We start from the raw sequence: 17,984 nt of genomic DNA on the forward strand, positions 1-17,984 counted from the left end.
AATCCCACAGCACCAGCAGTAATTCTTCATCTCAAGATGCTTAGTGGTATTGCATTTAATTCTCATTTCTACTTCACAATGACAATATTATATATCACAGGTTAGCCTGAAATGCCAATGTTTGCTTTGATCAGTCTACCATTTGGCAAAGCACACTATAAGTCAGTGATTGAATTGAATTTACTGATTAGGTTAAATTTATTTGTAGGGCTAAACTGTGGCATTATCCATAAAAGTTAATTTTTAAATATTATGTAAAAAAACAGGATAATGTCCCCTGACTTAACATAGATTCTTCATTTCAAATTTGCCTCATGATCTCTAATTGAAACCATTTATGAGCAAGCTGGAAATATTTCAGTAACGTTCACTTCCTCCCAATCTCCACATGACAGTGTGGTTTTCAGAAGCATTTCAAGAAAAGCCACAGTAGCAGGCTCTCCCTATTTAAATTGTATTTTCAATCAATAAAATGAAATAAAACCCTCTTAATGTTTACTGGAAATGGTCATTTTAAACTTGCAGCCAACTATAATTGACAATAACAAGCTCCTGCACTTGTCAAAGCGGGAGCTGTTTGTTTCCACTTATGGGGGTTGGCTCCATGAATGCTCAGTGTTGACTTTGAAGTAATTGTCTAATCAGCCTAGGGATGGCGTTTCACCAGCTGTTTGTAATAAAGGGAAAGGTTTGGGGTTTTTCAGACAAGCTGAACCTCCGCTTTCCCTAGATTGAACAGCACATCGAGTAGCATTGCCAAGTTCCGTTGCAAAGTTCCAACTCGAGAGATTTGATCAAAACGATCCTTTGCAGGCTTTTATTTTTGAATTAAAAACAATAAAAAAACTCTAGAAAGGAATTGGTAGATGCAGCTGCCTCTAAAGTTTCCCTTCAACATCATTTCTGAGGAAGCTGGTCTTGTTTTCAGAAGCACCACAGTAAAAATACACTAGATGTGACAAAGGAGTAGTAGCCTGATTACTCACATGACCAAAGCAATACTTCCAGCAGACATTACAGACTCTAGAGTCTGCCAGAACCAGTCTAGCTCTACCAAATATGTGAGCTCTGGGTTTGTGTGATTTAAAACTGCTCTTCTCCCCCAATTTATAGGCTCCACCTAGTCTCATCCAACAGCCAACATCGATAGACGTTGATTCATAGAGGTGAGCAAGATTTGTCACTTTCTTTTAAAAAGAAAAGGAGTACTTGTGGCACCTTAGAGACTAAGAAATTTATTAGAGCATAAACCTTCGTGAGCTACGAAAGCTTATGCTCAAATAAATTTGTTAGTCTCTAAGGTGCCACAAGTACTCCTTTTCTTTTTACGGATTCAGACAAACACAGCTGCTGCTCTGTAACCTGTCACTTTCTTCTGTCACTATTGCTCTCAGAATTAACTAAACATGGAGAAGGCACTGGGATCATTGCAACCAACATCTTTCCAAGAAGTGGCACCACCAACACGGCACTCCTGAAAGTCGGGTCCCCACACCCAAACTCAGAGGGCCGGTGCCTGGTCCATGCAAAGTCCCTTTGTTCTACTGAAGCAACACCAGATGACTCTAAAGCTGCCCTAAATCTCAGTCAAAAATGGCTGAATCTTCAGCTAGCATAAAGCTAGCATAGCCAGCTGATCCAGGTCCCATAACACCCTCAAGATTAGGAAGGCAACACGATTCAGTGAACTGGGACTCAGGGTTCAGGCTCTGTCACTCACATGCTTCACCTTGACCTCTATCCCTCTCTTTCTGCTCCCACCTTTTGTTTATCTTCTCTATTTAAACTGTTAGCCCTTAAGGTCCAGGGACTGACCTTACTCTCTGTTTGCATAGTTTCTAGCACAATGGAGCGATTCAGAGTCCCGAGGAAGACAGTGTAATTGACAGAAGAACTCTAATGGAATTGAACTCTGTGCCTGAGTCAATCACAGATACATGGCATTGTTTCCTGTCTCTATGGGAGTTCAGCAAGGCTTCATTATGTCACCATTGTTCAACATCCATATTGACTGGTTGCTGGATAAGCTTGAGGAAGCAGCCACTAGTGGCATTCACCTGAAGATCATTCTATTTTGAGATCTCAAATACACCAATGCCACTGTCTTGTTCGCTCAGTTTGGTGAATTGCTGCAGCTGGTGTCCAATCTGGTAGAGCAAAAAGTAGCTGGAAGCAGTCAAATACATGGGCAGAGTCACAGACAGGGCTGGAGGATGCTCAAAAGCATGCACAGAACAGCAGTTGCTGCCTTGTTTCAGGGCCTTCAGGTTACTTTGCTTGCCGTGAAGCTGAGGATTTATGGAACCACAATTATACCAACTTTATCATATGGCAATGAAACACGGGCACTGGGGAAGGCTGAAGAACCCCAGACTGATATTTTTGATTCCCATCATCTTCGTCAGCTGCTCCATATCAAGTGGCAAGAGAAGATTAGAAATATTCAGGATATTCAAAGTCAAACCCCTCCATCAGCACTGATTTGGTTTGGACGACTTTCTTAATATAGACATATTATTGGAATGGAAGACCAACAAATTCTGAAGCATGCATACCAAGGAATGCTGCTACGTGTCCAACAATCACATGGTTGCCAAAAGCTTGAGTGGTGCGATAAGATTGCCAGTGATGGACACAAACTGAATATACCATTAGACTAGTGTAAGCACCTTGCCAGAGACTGATCCAGGTGCCACTGAATTTGCAAGTTGGCAATGTCCCTTTCGTGATGATGATAGCACAATGGGGTCCTGGTCTTGGTTGGGGCCTCTAGATGCTATGAAGAATAGGGGCATGATATGGGTGTCAAGTTGGAATAGCACACAGCTCCTTTACCGGTCTCCCCATCAACTGGGATGAATTTGGTTCCTGTGTAGCAGAGGATTTAGCACAGTGTTTTGTCCTTCTTACCAGAAAGTTCCATTTAATGGCTCAGTGCTAGTGACTTGCTCAGAAAAAAAGAAAACTCAAACATTCAGATTTGTTTAAAAAGATTTCCTAACAGAAATGTAGAGACTAATGTGGAAATCCTCATTCAGTTTTACTCAGTCCTTGCTCTGGGATAGGGGGGATTTGCTTCCTGAAAAAGGAATGAATACAGACTTGCAGAATAGTTGAGAAGAATCTAATCTTTGTAAAATAATCAACCATTCTGCAATCTGTTTCTGGTGCATCCTCACTTCTCTCATTTTGTCAGATCCAATAACTGGCATAGCAGTCTCATAGAAAGTATTACATTGGGAGATGATTACTTCAGTTTCCTTCCACCTCCTAGCTGAAAATTAGGCATTTTACTTGCCAGTCGTTTTATCCTGATTCAGCACCAATAGCTGAAGTTTGTCTCCAGCTTGTCCCCACATCCACAAAGGAACAAAAAGCCCTGTGACATCAAGATGGTATAAATCTCATTTACACTGTTCAAATCCCAGATAATCTCTTTAGGGGAATATATTCTATTGTATTTTGGTTTGTGACTCCTACCCCAAAAGAAGCTGCAGAAGCCAACAGTCATTTTAAATGAGACCGGATGGTGAATTTGAGATTACACAGTAGGGAATGAAGCTGCATTGGTATGGACTAGATAAGCTAATTGGCCTTTCTACCTCTCATTTCTGTGATTCTGTGATAAACGGATTGCACACAAAGTTTATTTTTGAATATGATTGTTTTTAGTATAAAATTTAATACTGACTCAGATAGCAAAGCAAAAGCAATACCATGAGTAATGAACCAGCAAACTGTTTACTCCACTGGTAAACTCAGGAGAACAAACCCTTAGCCAATTAAAAGATAAAGGGGTGACATTTCAAAGCAGCATGTGTGTAGCATGTGCGTAGCATGCTGTAGCTCACGAAAGCTTATGCTCAAATAAATTTGTTACTCTCTAAGGTGCCACAAGTCCTCCTTTTCTTTTAGCTAAACATGTTACATATGTAAATGGGTCTCACACAGCCAAAAATCTGCATGAGGCTGACATTTTACAGGAAAGGCTTGTTGAGCCTAACAAAATTGCAGCTGGTAATAATACCTTGTACAGCTAATTAGTTACACAGAAGATGACTGTGGGGAAGGAGCTGTATGGGGAGAGGAAAAAATCTGGGGTCTGACTCTCCTCTCATTCACAACAGCTTTACGTGGTTCAATTCCTTTGACTTCAACACAGTTACTCCTGATTTACATCAGAGGAAGTGAGAGGAGAATCAGGCCTTTTTGACCCTGGGCCTGATCCTGTGAGGTGCTAACAAACTCTTGAGAGGTACTGTGCACCCTTGGCTACCATTGATATCCATGGAATGTGAATGTGCTGAGAACTTTTTTAAAAGCATTGAAGCCCATGTGGCAAGTAAGAATAGTTGTGTTTAGATCCCATGGTGATGGGAGCCTTAGAGACATCGAAAATAAGAGACAGACATTCAGAGGGAGCCTGAGAGAGGGATGCTGGTTCATGCCTATGAAGAAGCACCATCATAGAAATTCTTCCCCTCTTTCTATGCAAGGAATGTGTAAGTGATCCCTGTCAGAAATCTGGCAATACACCAAATAAAAACTCATATGCCAGGCACAAACAACTGTGCAGATGCCAGCTCCTGTATACTGGCAAAATATGCCATGGGAAAAAGGCCAGCTCTATTATGTTTGCAGAGTATGCCCCAGGGTTTCCTTTTCACTTAGTGTGCATTGGTACTAAGATCCAGTTCTGGGAAAAGTCATAACAAAGTCGAGAAAGAAGCACATTCATGTTCTTGTTGCAACTCTGTTCTTCGCAAATTTGTAAAAAAAAAAATCTTTATTTACTTTCTCCATGTTGGCAAAATTGGCAAATTGTTGGAATCGTTTGGCAAATGGAAGGAAAGCAGGATGCTCAGAAGAAGGTATAGAAAGTGGGAACTGGTTCAGATCAAATCTATCCATCCATCTGTAGGGTCCTGGCAGACATACATATTAAGGCCAGAAGGGACCATTGTGATAGTCTGGTTTGACCTTCTGCATAACAGAGGCAATGGGATTTCACCCCAATAATTTCTGCATCAAAAATAAATTCTGGTTGAGCTACAACAAATCTTTTGGAAAGACACCCAATCCTGATTTAAAGACTTAAATTGATGGAGAATCCTCCACATCCCTAGGTAAATGGTTCCAATGATTAATTACCCTCACTGTTAAAAATCTGCACCTTATTCCTAGTTTGAGCATTTACCTATATTATTGAAATTAAGAACCATTTGATCCTTTGAGCAAAACCTGCATCAAATTGAATGAGAACTTTGAAGTAAGATTCAAAACAGTGGATTAACTTTTTTGGTTTAACATTTTATATAGCCTAGATGATTCTACTGTAAGGTGGGTGCACAACTGGTTGGAAAACTATACTCAGAGAGTAGTTATCAGTGGTTCACAGTTAAGATGGAAGGGCATATCGAGTGGGGTCACTCAGGGATCTGACCTGCCTCTGGTTCTATTCAATATCTTCATAAATGATTTGGACAATGGCATAGAGAGTCACTTATAAGTTTGCGGATGGTACCAAGGAGGGATTTCAAGTGGTTTGGAAAACAAGATTAGAATTCAAAATGATCTTGACAAAGTGGAGAAATGGTCTAAATTAAATAGGATGAAATTCAATAAGAACAAATGCAAAGTACACTTAGGAAGGAATAATCAATTGTACAAATACAAAATCGGAAATGACTACCTTGGAAGGAATTGCAGAAAAGGATTTGAGGGTTATAGTGGATCACAAACTATATATGAGTCAACAATGTAAATCTGTTGCAAAAAAAGCAGACATAATTCTGGGATGTAGTAGCAGGTAAGTTTTAATCAAGAAACAAGAAATAATTCTTCCATTCTACTCAGAATTGATAAGGCCTCAGCTGGAGTACTGTGTCCAGTTCTGAGCATTACACTTCAGGAAAGATGTGGACAAACTGGAGAGAGTCCAGAGGACAGCAACAAAAATGATTAAAGGTCTAGAAAACATGTGAGGAAAGATTGAAACAACTGGGTTTGTTTAATCTGGAGAAGTGAAGACTGAACGGGACGTGATATTAATGGGCTAAAACTGCAGCAAGAGAGATTTAGGTTTGAAATAAGGGAAAACTTCTTAATTTTTAGGGTAGTTAAGCACTGGAACAAATTACTTGGGAGGCTGAGGAATATCCATCATTGGAGATTTTTAAGAGCAGGTTAGACAAACAGCTCTCAGGGACTGTCTAGATAATACTTAGTCCTGCCTCAGTGCAGGAGACTGGACTAGATGACCTATGAAGGTCCCTTTCAGTCCTATGTTTCTATAATTTTTTTGCTCTTAACATTTTCCTGTTCCATTGCATATCCTGGTCCTGGCAGGGGCCAGAAAAGAGATAGTGAAATACCTTGAGAAAGCATGGTTTCATGCTATTCCCAGATGACTAAAACCAGAAATCATTGGAGATATTGCAAAAAAGTCAATTACCACTTCAATTTATTTTTTGCCCCCCAAAACCACCAAAACATGCAATCTTTGTAGACAGAGTCATGAGGTGATAACTAGGGTCTAATCCAAAGCCCCTGAGCCCCTAGGGATCTAACTCTCATTGTTTTACTTTGGTTAAAATATATTGTTGATAGCCTTAATAGTTTACTGCTAGAGTCATTCCATCCGTTTTCAATAGCATCATATTGATATCAAATACTCATTATCACAATTCTGGACATTATGATATTTGTCCATCATGACCTGTTTATTTTATTTTCTTCCCAACTTGAATTAGACTGACATCACAACAGAAAATAGGGTTTCTCGTGTACCTACCGAGCCAGGCCTGGGGTAAGGTACTTTTCCTTCATACAGAGACCAATGGTATTCAGGTCCTTCTTTATGAGCGTACGGTCCATTGAAGGCTGCTCGGATGCTAGCTATATGATAGACACATATAGCATATCCTCTAAAAATATTGCTATAAAATAAAAATGAAAGATGTTAAAGCAAAGATTGTAGCTGTAGTGTACAGTTTGGTGGTTGAATTAATCATACTAATAGAACTTATTACATAAATGTCATACCCTGTGAATGTATTAATAATGAGTACTCATGAAATCTAGATTCAGGAAGATATTTTAAAAATATGTCTATGTTTAAACATGTGATTGGTCCCATTGAGTTTAATGGGACTGATTACGTTATCTCAGGTACTAACATGGCCTCCATCGTTACCATAGTATCTGAATTCTTCATAATTTTTAATGTATTTAGTCTCCCAACACCTCTTTGAGGTAGAGAAATGCTATCGTCTCTATTTTACAGATGCAAAATTAAGTCACAGAGATAAGTGACTTGCTCAAAGTCACACAAGAAGTCCATGGAAGAACAGGGAACTGAACCTCAGTCTCCCACCTTCTAGACGAGGGTCCCTAAGCTCTAGACCATCCTTCTACTCATAGTCTTTCTGTATTCATTTGTATAATTTCTTGCTGAGTCAGGACCTATGGGAATGATACAACACCACCTAAAGTCAATCTGAGTCCTTCTATTGACTTCAGTGGACAATAGATTAGGCCACGGGTTGGCAACCTTCGGCATGCAGCCCATCAGGGTAATCTGCTGGCGGGCTGCGAGACATCTTGTTTAAATTGACCGTCTGCAGGAACGGCCCCCCGCAGCTCCCATTGGCCGGGAACGGTGAACTGCGGCCACTGGGAGCTGCAGGGAGGAGGGGCATGCCTGCAGATGGTCAACATAAAATGTCTTGTGGCCCGCCAGTGGACTACCCTGATGGGCCGCATGCTGAAGGTTGCCGACCCCTCGATTAGGCTCTAAATGAAGCTATGTATTTTCACTTTATATACTAAATTCACTACCCTAAGAAGCAGGGCTGGCCTACAACATTTTGCCATTTTGCCATTTGAGGCGGGGAGCTCAAATGATGCCCTCATGCCCCCTCGCTTGGCCAAAACTTTGAAACTCTGAGTCCTAGTGGTGCCGCCCCCTCCCCGAACACAGTCTGGCACCTGAGGCGGCCGCCTCAGTTCACCTCATGGTAAGGGCAGCCCTGCTCAGCAGCTGCATTATTGAGGGTGAGGGGAAAGGGCATGTATAGCATCAGAATTAAATTGATCAGTTATGCAATGTGTATCAGCTATATGATATTTATTACACAACTGACATCTTCCTTAATTGTAGACTGGTCAAATATGCCTCTATTACTGTCATCTTTCCTAGCTAGTTACCTTGTCGTGTTAAAGAGTCCAAATATCACTGGATTTTTGTTATCCCGAGTTTGTAGTAAAAACACATCCTCTGTAAAAATGAAAACACAATGTTATTTATAGCTCACCTACTTTTCCGAGTCCCAAAGGAGATACAGTTGACTGCTTGTTAACAGTGTAAAGTTATTTCTTGATACACACTACTTAATTTAACACAGCTTTTAAAAACATGATATAAATAAATACAAGTGTAATGGAAGTTAGCCTAGTCCGTAAATATACTTTATATATTATAATATATTTTGAAATATAAAATACATGTGTATTGGAAATATATATATATATTTGATGTAATCCAAATAATAGTAGTCTCTTCCTGTTAATGGTACATGTCCTATACTGAGGTAAAAAAGGGATTAGCAGAGAAGTTCAGATTTTGTACAGTGTGGTGTAACTTTATTTCTGTCCAAGATATTTACCTAATTCATCAAAATATGTATCAATTCCATTCATTCCTGGCACAGAGCAGATCAGTCTGGTTTTGAGGAAAGTGCTCCATTTATTCACCAACATTCGCTGTCCTCCCATATCATTCTGTGTGGAGAGAGAAACAAATAATAAATGTAATTTAGAGGAATGCATCTAGATGAACAATACTCAATGTTGAATTGCGCTCTCATTGTGCCTTTCAATGTCTGAAGCATACAATTTCAAACCACATTTCTATTATTCCACTTGTGTTATTATGTTGGAGTCAGTCTCTAGTAAAACTGTAGAGATTTATCCAATTTCTCATTAAAAGCTGTGGGTTTGTAAGAATTTTTAATTAAATACTAGGGCTGCAACTAGTTTTACCTGTCCAGCTGTTGTAAACCCTTCTCATTTATTTCTACAGTCGATTAACTCAATAGTCCAAACATTTTAGCTGACTGTATATTTCTATATGAACTGAGTGCATCGCTGGATCAATAGACTTGGAGACAGAAGCCCCAAATCTGTTTCTGGAACAGGTTCAGACAGGGCTAATTCACGGCAACCTTCCACAGTGTCCTGCAAATATGTCCCAAGACTGATATCAATTCCTCCAGGAATTTCTCATCAATCCCAGTCGAACTATATTCACTGAGGCTGCTGACCCAAGCATTGGTGATGTTGAGAATCTGTTTTTCAGTTTGATAACATCCCTATTTAGGATGTTTCATATACGTGACTCTCTTTTAATTAGGTGCTGCATAAGAAATTTTAACAAGCCGTTTGCTGGAGGCTAAGTGTAACATCCTGTGTCTCCTGCTAATAAAGTAGTTTTGCATGTTGTTCCATTTGTATACTGCTCTCTGTACATCCATCAGTCTTCCTTTAGTTATGAAGAATGAATGTGGCTGCCTTCAAAGGCAGATTAGACACTGGGAAATCTGCAGTCTATTCCTGGCTCTGCTACTGACTTGGTGTGTGATCTTCGCAAATCATTTCACCTCTTTTCCTCATTTTCCTCATCTGTGAAATGGGGATTATGCTGTTTACTAGCTCACAGAGGTATTGCAAGGATTAATTAGTTCATATTTAAAAGGCGCTCTCCACATGAAAGACTGGATCTATTGTGATCTGGCTCGTTTTTGCTATTCATGCAAAGAGGCTAGAAACCGGCTGCAAATGAGCAGCAGAATATTCCAATCCAAGGAGAGCTCCCTGCTGGTAACCCTGGAAATACTGTTCCTCCAATCCCTGATATAGGGGGCACATTAGGGGCAGGAAGATATGTGCTGACAGCATGTGGCTGAGCTCCCATATCCTCCCATGTCTGTAGGGACCATAAAGCATGGTGTTACTTAGAATGGCCTGGCAGCAGCTGTAAGTGGCTTTGGGGCTGGAGCCAACCCCTTATACAGGCAGTTATTCATCCTCCACCCCTTGTTCCGAGGAGAGCTCTGATGCAGGAGAGAATCTGGCTGGGGAAATGCTGTGTGAACATTGAGTGCTAAGTATCATCATTATTATTACCAAACTGTGTCACTTAACTGCAAAAGAACTAGAGATGGGCTTAAACCACAAAACGTGGATCCATGTCTGGATTTTGAACCTCCTCACTCAAGAGTTCAATAGTGTTTGGATGTGGAGGTTCAGCTTCCAGCCCAAAAGTGGGTTAGGATTTTGAACTTCCCAAAACTGGAGGATGGTTAGATGTGGGATTTTTGTTCAGACCCATCTGACGCCCTTCCTCCTCCCCAAATACTAACTGATGGTACATTTGAAGGTAGGAGAATGTATGAAAAAGTGAACACACAGTAAGTTGTTCTACTAGAGGATCAGGACAAAAGAATCTCACCGCACACACTCGTCCAACTCTGGCATAAATGGCATGAGTGTCTGTCTCTGCCTCTAACGCTTTTTCAGTAAAGAAGAAATAGACTTTGTTATCATCCCGGTCTTCATTGTCAGGAATCATGTATGAGCCAACAAACTTTGGTTCTTTAAAAAGGAAGAAAAAGAAAAAGAGTTGGCTCAAGTTTATTAAAACATCATAAATATTTTAAAAATCAATTAACCATTTTAATAGAGAACAGGAAAATATAATGAACGAAGCAGAGATTTTTCCAGGGAAAGATCTACCATTTTGGGAGAGGAAATAGAGTAGAAACCTATTTTATTTGGGTGGGTATCTACAGAACATGTGGAAAACATTAGCTTCAAAAATATTTTTATAGCTCCAATTCGCATATCAATACTCTTTTGTATATGTTCAAGGAAAAGATCTCTTTCCCGCCCTGTTCTCTGGGGCTTTTACATTTTAGTTTAAATTAGGCTGAAACTTGGCACTGAGTTTATGTAGCAATCTCTGGCTACATACAAAACAAGCCCAGGAATACCAATTTTGGCTTCAGACAAAGTGCCTTTTACCCAGTGAGATAAAGGTCCAGCTCTGTTCAGCAAACAGAGGTGTGCCTGTAGTTAGAAGGCGCTGAGTGCACCTTTGTTAGGAAACGGTAACCACGTGAAACTTTTCTGGTTTGGGTTTTCATTACTAAGCTGAAATTTGGGTTTGCCCATGTTGTGAACCTTTAACACAAACCTGGGCAGAGTGATTCCTTGTCATCCTAAGGAGCTATCCTAAGGAGCTATCCCTCCTTTAGGGGGGAGGGATAGCTCAGTGGTTTGAGCATTGGCCTGCTAAATCCAGGGTTGTGAGTTCAATCCTTGAGGGGGCCATTTAGGGACCTGGGGCAAAAATTGGGGATTGGTCCTGCTTTGAGCAGGGGGTTAGACTAGATGACCTCCTGAGGTCCCTTCCAACCCTGATATTCTATGATTCTAAGTCATTTTGAGAAAGCATTTACAGTTTTCTTCAAAAGCAGGAACAGCATTCATTCCCTTGACATGACCTCTTAAGAAGCTTAGGACCTGACATGATATCATTATAAGATGCTTTTGTAAATATTTCATAAACTTCTGCTCTGATATTGGAGCCATAATGCTGTTTTAAGATGTTGCTGTCATTGAGGACTAAGTTGGGGATTTTATTCTAGTTGATTAAAATATAAATATATTAAATATATATTTTAAAATATTTCCCCTTTTCATAATCACAGTGTAAAAATAGAGGAAATTAAAAAACAAAACTATAACCATACCACCATGAAACCTAATTTTAAACAAACAGAGACCATCTCTTAGAGATAAGATCAATTTTGCCTATGTATTGAGTACATCTATCTACCTTTTTAATGATCTCCGACATCATTTATATAGTACTTGCCATTGTAGTACCCAAGTCCGCGATTCAGCAAACTACTCAAGCATGTATTTAATCTCACTGGAGTCAAGAGGTTGAAACACATGCTCAAAGTTAAGTACCGGTGCATATTTAAGTGGTTTGGTCAAATGAGGCCTTGTATCTAGGATGAAAGCACAACTCAGTAATTCAGTGGCAAAACTCCCATTGATTTCAGTGGGACCAGGATTCACCCCTAGCATCTGAACAAATCACTGCTCTTTTGAGATGCCTCCAATCTACAACCACATTTTAGAGCCAATGAGCCAAATTCACTTGCACTGGCACAAACAGATCCAAATTTCACTTCCTTGCCTCAGCCTGCCTCTTTGTTCCCCAGCTCTGATGCCCTCTGGAAAAGGCAGGCAACAGGGCTGTCATCTCCGTCTTCTCTTGGGCTTAAGGTGGAGGCTCCTTAGCTGATGCACTGAATCAGCACATCTAGCCTCCCTAAGCATGCACTCTCCATAGATGACCTGCTGGTTGTGGAATCACATTGTCCACTGTTGGCTGCAAGCCTGTGCTGGTGCACTCTTTCAACCTCTTGGGAAGACCTTGTTCTGAAAGGAGCCCTCTCTAAAATTCTGTGCTGGATGCAGTGCGAATCCGGCTCATGACACTGTAGTTCTCATTTCTGATAAACAACAGAGCTCCAAAGATTTCCCTAAGTTTATGAACTGTATTCTTTCACTTCCTGTACCTTTCAATAAACGCTCATCGTCAGGTTCAGTTCGAATATGTGGTATACGACCCATAGTACGCAAGACAGCAGCATCTCTCCCCCAGTAGTCATTGTAGAGCCCAGCAAATAGCTCACCCCCTGCAGACCAGACATATTAGTAAACAAGTTAGGGCAATACTGTACTTACTAGATACTCTGGAAGTGGTGATGAAAAAAAAAACCCATGAGAGACACAACTTGTTAAAATTCTCTACAACTTTAGCCAAGAGATTGAGTCAGCCACTGAGTATGTGAGGTTGTGTACGAACTGAGAACATTAGGAAAAAAGCCAACCCATGGGAATGTTTAACGGATGCTGGCCCGTGGCACAATTTTACCCCACAGCCCATAATTGCAAGACATAGGAAAGTTGTAGTTAATACTTTGGACAAGATGGTGGTGTTAGAAGCTTGCTGGAAGCCAGCCCAGCTTTTGGAAGGTAGCGAGGAATTCTGCTTTCTCCAACATAGTGCAGGCTTCTCTTTTGTGAGAAAAACATTTTGTTAAAAACTGAAACAACCTCAGGATTAAAAATACCTGATGGGTTTAAATTACAGGAGAAAAAGTTCCCATGCTGTATATGTCTATACTGAGAGTCCAATATATTCATTAGTAAGATTACCAAAACCAAAGGTTCCACCAGATTCACCATTCCTCATTATATAGAACTCTTAGCTACAGTAAATAAGGAAGAGAAACTGGGTAAGCTATTTGGGATAGGGACTACTGTTTGCTTCTGTGTTTGTACAGCACCTAGCACCATGGGGTCCTGGTCTGTGACTGGAGCTCTAAGGTAGTATTGTAATACAAATGATAAATAATAAGAGAGAATAGCATGCTATAGATGCAACTTTTTTTATAAGGTGAAGTTTACTGTCTAAAAACAAATTGTGCTCCTCAAAAGGTGCCTACACTTAATGGATCTATGGCCTGATTCATGTCTTATTGAAGTTGATGAAAAGAGTCTTATTGACTTCAGGCCCTTAGAAAAGAAGGACATTGTTGCGATTATGACACTGGACTAAGATCAGGAGATCTGGGTTTAATTCATGGTTCTACTACAGTCTTCCTGTGTGACCTTTGGCATTCACTTAATGTGCCTCTGCCTCAGCGCCCCATCTGTACAATGGAGGTAGTCATGTTTCTTTCTCCCACCCACTGTCTGTCTTGTCAATGTAGACCAGTGGCGGGAGTCCCTGTGGCCCGCTGCTTCCCGCAGCTCTCATTGGCTGGGAAAGGCAAACTGCGGCCACTGGGAGTTGCAGGGGGCCGAGCCTGCGGACGGTCAACGTCAGCAAAATGTCTCACAGCCTGTAATCAGATTACCCTGATGGGCCTCATGTGGCCTGTGGGCCATAGGTTGCCCACCACTGATTTAGACTGAAAGGTCTACAAAGCAGGGTCTTACTCTGTGTTGTATAGTGCTTAGAAGAATGGGACAGATTTCAGATGGTGCCTCTAAGTATTACATAATACACAGATAATATATAAATAAAATAAATAATAATAATAATAATTATTATTAATAATAAAACTGATTCTGTGACATACTGTGACTTCACTGGGAGCTGAGGCTTCAGTATCAGAGACTAACAAAATGCTTTACCTTATTGTAATCCTATTTCTTGTTCATAGTTGTTTACACCAACTATATTTCTAAGGAAAATGGCGTTAATCTTTTCATTTGCATTCAGAATGTTATTTTAGAACATTATAACCCAATGGAAAGATTGAGGTGGGGGAGTCTGGTGGTAGGACATTTGCTGAAAGACAGCTGTGAACAGAAACGGGGCCAGATTTTTCAGCAAGAGCTCAGTTCAGGTACCAAAATGAAGTGACCAGATTTTCAGAAGTGCCCAGCATGTTGAGTGCTGATCACTTTTGAAAATCTATCCGTAAGAGACTTAATGAGAACAGCTAGGTTCTGCTCACTTTGAAGAATCCAGCCGTTCTCTAGGTGCCTACATGGAAGCTAAGCTGTTTTGAAAACTTTGCCCCTTATGTTCTTAGCTCATAGATTTCTACTTAATAACTATATTAAAATGTAGCACATTTGTCTTTTTCTAAAACAAAACATATCCAAACATAAATTTTATTTCAAAGTTTTATAAGAGGACGATATCCACCTCTTAATAAATAAATAATACTCATAGTAGACATAAGAGAGTCAAGTTGTTTCAGTGTATTTTCTTGGGCAAATGTAAATCAATGAGGGATCCGCAGATGCATCCACATGTTGGGCAGATATGGCCACGTGCTTTTGCCACAGCCTGCTTCTCTTTGGCTTTTTCTGTTCAGATGTTCTCAATGGCTTTAACTTCAGACCAACAGGTCTGCCGCAATCCTAATCTACCACCAGCCAGCAGCAGCTTCCCATGTGTTTGGGTCGGCATGGCCAGCTTTTAGGTGGGCTTTGAGAGTGTTCTTGTATTGTTTTCATTGGCCTCCTAGCATATGTACTCCCATTTTCAACTGTCCATAAAATATGGCTTTGGGGAGTCACATAGCATCCATATGTATGAGGTGACCAGTCCAGTGAAGCTGCAAGGATTAGGGATTCAACATTAGCCATACAGCACTGGACCGGACTTCAGTGTTTGATATCCTGTCCGACCACTTGCTGTTCCAAGTGAGATGCAAACAGCGCATATGAAAATGCTCAAGTTACATCAAGTGCCTGTTTTAGGGTGTTTCAATAATATACCATTTATGAATCTGAGATTACATTAGCATTTGGTTAGGTTTCATTAAAAAAGTAGCTTGTTAAAACCAGTAGATGGCAGCCTTACATTATAAAATAAAACTGCTGCCACAAACTGTGCAAACAGACGGAAGTAAATTATTTCCAGTTCCAAGCTAATCTGTGTGGAGATTTCAGTAACACCATTTCTCGCTCCCTAATCAAAATAAACGTACTGATCAATAACATTTGCTAGTGATTATGGACTTTAATGAAAGCACAAATTTTGCGTGCACATCCCCCTATAGGTGGGGATTTTGTTTCTGTTAAGAGTTATATGAGAACTTAATGGCACCATAAGTCGAAATAATTATTCTGAAAAGTTTACAGAAGTCTGGCAGCTGGGGCTGGTTCAGAGACCTCAGCTGATTCAGAACTGAGGGAAGTTTTCCCCTCGGCTTCTCTTCTTGAAGAATGGATATTACCTTATAACAAAAACTGAGTCACCACCATGTAACATATCAGTAAGTGAAATTAAAAAAAACCAAAGCAGCACCCCAGTGGTGCTAAGACAAGAGAGCTTGCCAGTATCTGAATAATATTCAAAACATTCTTTGCAACATTGATTAATGAACTACACAACCCATATATCGCCTTTCAAAAATTCCATCTGACAAATCACAGGCTGTTTCATAGCAGTAAAACTGTGGAAATTTATAATTCAAAACATGATGCTTCTCTGCTTTGAACAAGTTGATTAGCAGGACACTCAAAACATGGAAAATACCATCAGCTGGATGAGGGATTTAAATAACCATTTACTGTACTTCTTTTTACCATTTTATTATTTGTATTGCAATAGCACCTACAAGTCCCATGGACCAAACCCCCACTATACTAGGTGCTAGACACACACAGAAATGATATACAGTCCCCGGCCTAAAAAGCTAACAATCTAAGTATAAGACAGTAGCTAACAGGGGAAGTACAAGGAAACAATGAGATTATGCTACAGTCAGCATGACAGGAAGTGATCTCAGCATAAGAACTTTAACTTGATTCTGCAAACTTTTACCTTTTGGTATTCATGGATTTTCTGTTTTCTCTCTTGTCCCACTGACATCAATAGGCTTTGTATCAAGCCTTTAAAATCATATTATGGCACCAAAATAAATGGCCAGGTTTTCATATGTACAAAGCACCCTCAAAAATAGATGTAGGTACTGACCTGATGCCTCCAAGTTTGAAATTCTGGCTCAAATTTCTACTTTTTTATCCCCCTGTTGTGAAGATTCCGCTATCACAGTGCATATTAATGTAGTGCTCTCCTATCTCTATCTCAGGGTTTTATACTGCCGCCCAACTGCATAGTATGTCAGCACCTTCCATGTAAAATCAATAGCAAAGTCTCTACTGGACTTAGAATCATAGATTCCAAGGCCAGAAGGGATCATAATCTAGTCTGACCTCTTGGATAACACGGGCCATAGAACTTCCCAAAATAATTCCCAGATCATATCTTTTAGAAAAACATCCAATCTTGATTTAAAAACTGTCAATTATGAAAAATCCACCATTACCTTTGGTAAATTATTCCAATAGTTAATTGCCCTCAGTGTTAAAAATTTACTCCCTATTTCCCATCTCAATTTGTCTAGCTTCAACTTCCAGACACTGAATCACGTTATACCTCTCTCTGCTAGCCTGAAGAGCCCGCTATGATATATTTGTTCCTCATGCAGCTACTTATAGACTGTGATCAAGTCACCCCTTAACCTTCGCTTTGTTACGCTAAATAGATTGAGCTTCTAGATTCTATTCCTCTAACACATGGGGCTCTTCTCTGAAACCTCTCCAATTTATCAACATCCTTCTTGAATTGTGGACACCAGAACTGGACACAGCAGTGATCGCACCAGTGCCAAATATGGAAGTAAAATAATCTCTCTAGTCCTACTCAAGATTCCCCTGTTTATGTATCCTAAGATCCACATTAGCCCCTTTGGCCACAGCGTTGCACTGGGAGCTCATGTGCAGCTGATTATCCATCATGACCCCCACATCTTTTTCAGAGTCACTGCATCCCAGGATAGAGTCCCCCATCCTGTAAGTATGGCCTACATTCTTTGTTCCTACATGTATCCATTTACATTTAGCTGTATTAAAACACTTCTTGTTTTCTTGCACCCAGCTTACCAAGTGATCCAGATCTCTCAATACCAGTGACTTGTCCTCTTCATTACTTACCATTCCCCCAATTTTTATGTCATCTGCAAACTTTATCAGTGATGATTTTATTTTTTCTTCTAGGTCATAAATATAAATGTAAAATAGCATAGGGCCAAGAACTAATTCTTGCGGTATCCCACTAGAAACACATCTGCTTGATGATGATTCTCCATTAACAATTACATTTTGAGGCCTGTCAGTTGGTCAGCTTGTAATCGATTTAATTGTGCCATGTTAATTTTATACAGTTCTACTCTTTTAATCAAAACGTTGTGCCGTACCAAGTCAAACTTTGTGCAGTGTCTGTCACTGTTCCCTTTTCAGGGTAAAATTTATGCTTGGGGCAGGATTTGTGTTTTGAGAAAGAGAGAGAGAGAGAGAGAGAGAGAGAGAGAGAGAGA

The 17,984-nt window shown here is 40.1% G+C and overlaps 1 protein-coding gene across 1 annotated transcript in view; it reads right to left on the reverse strand.

Moving 5' to 3' along the window:
• SEMA3E (semaphorin 3E) overlaps positions 1–17,984 on the reverse strand; it is a 212,636-nt gene that overhangs the window by 22,786 nt on the left and 171,866 nt on the right. Inside the window, exons 6-10 of the mRNA XM_073331893.1 lie at positions 12,654–12,773; positions 10,511–10,653; positions 8,667–8,781; positions 8,209–8,278; positions 6,794–6,938 (exon numbers count right to left, since the gene is read on the reverse strand). Of these exons, the coding sequence (XP_073187994.1) occupies positions 6,794–6,938; positions 8,209–8,278; positions 8,667–8,781; positions 10,511–10,653; positions 12,654–12,773 (593 nt within the window). The remainder of the gene's footprint in view (positions 1–6,793; positions 6,939–8,208; positions 8,279–8,666; positions 8,782–10,510; positions 10,654–12,653; positions 12,774–17,984) is intronic.

This window comes from Lepidochelys kempii, chromosome 1 (genome assembly GCF_965140265.1).
Source record: "Lepidochelys kempii isolate rLepKem1 chromosome 1, rLepKem1.hap2, whole genome shotgun sequence".
Classification (NCBI taxonomy): Eukaryota; Metazoa; Chordata; order Testudines; family Cheloniidae; genus Lepidochelys; species Lepidochelys kempii.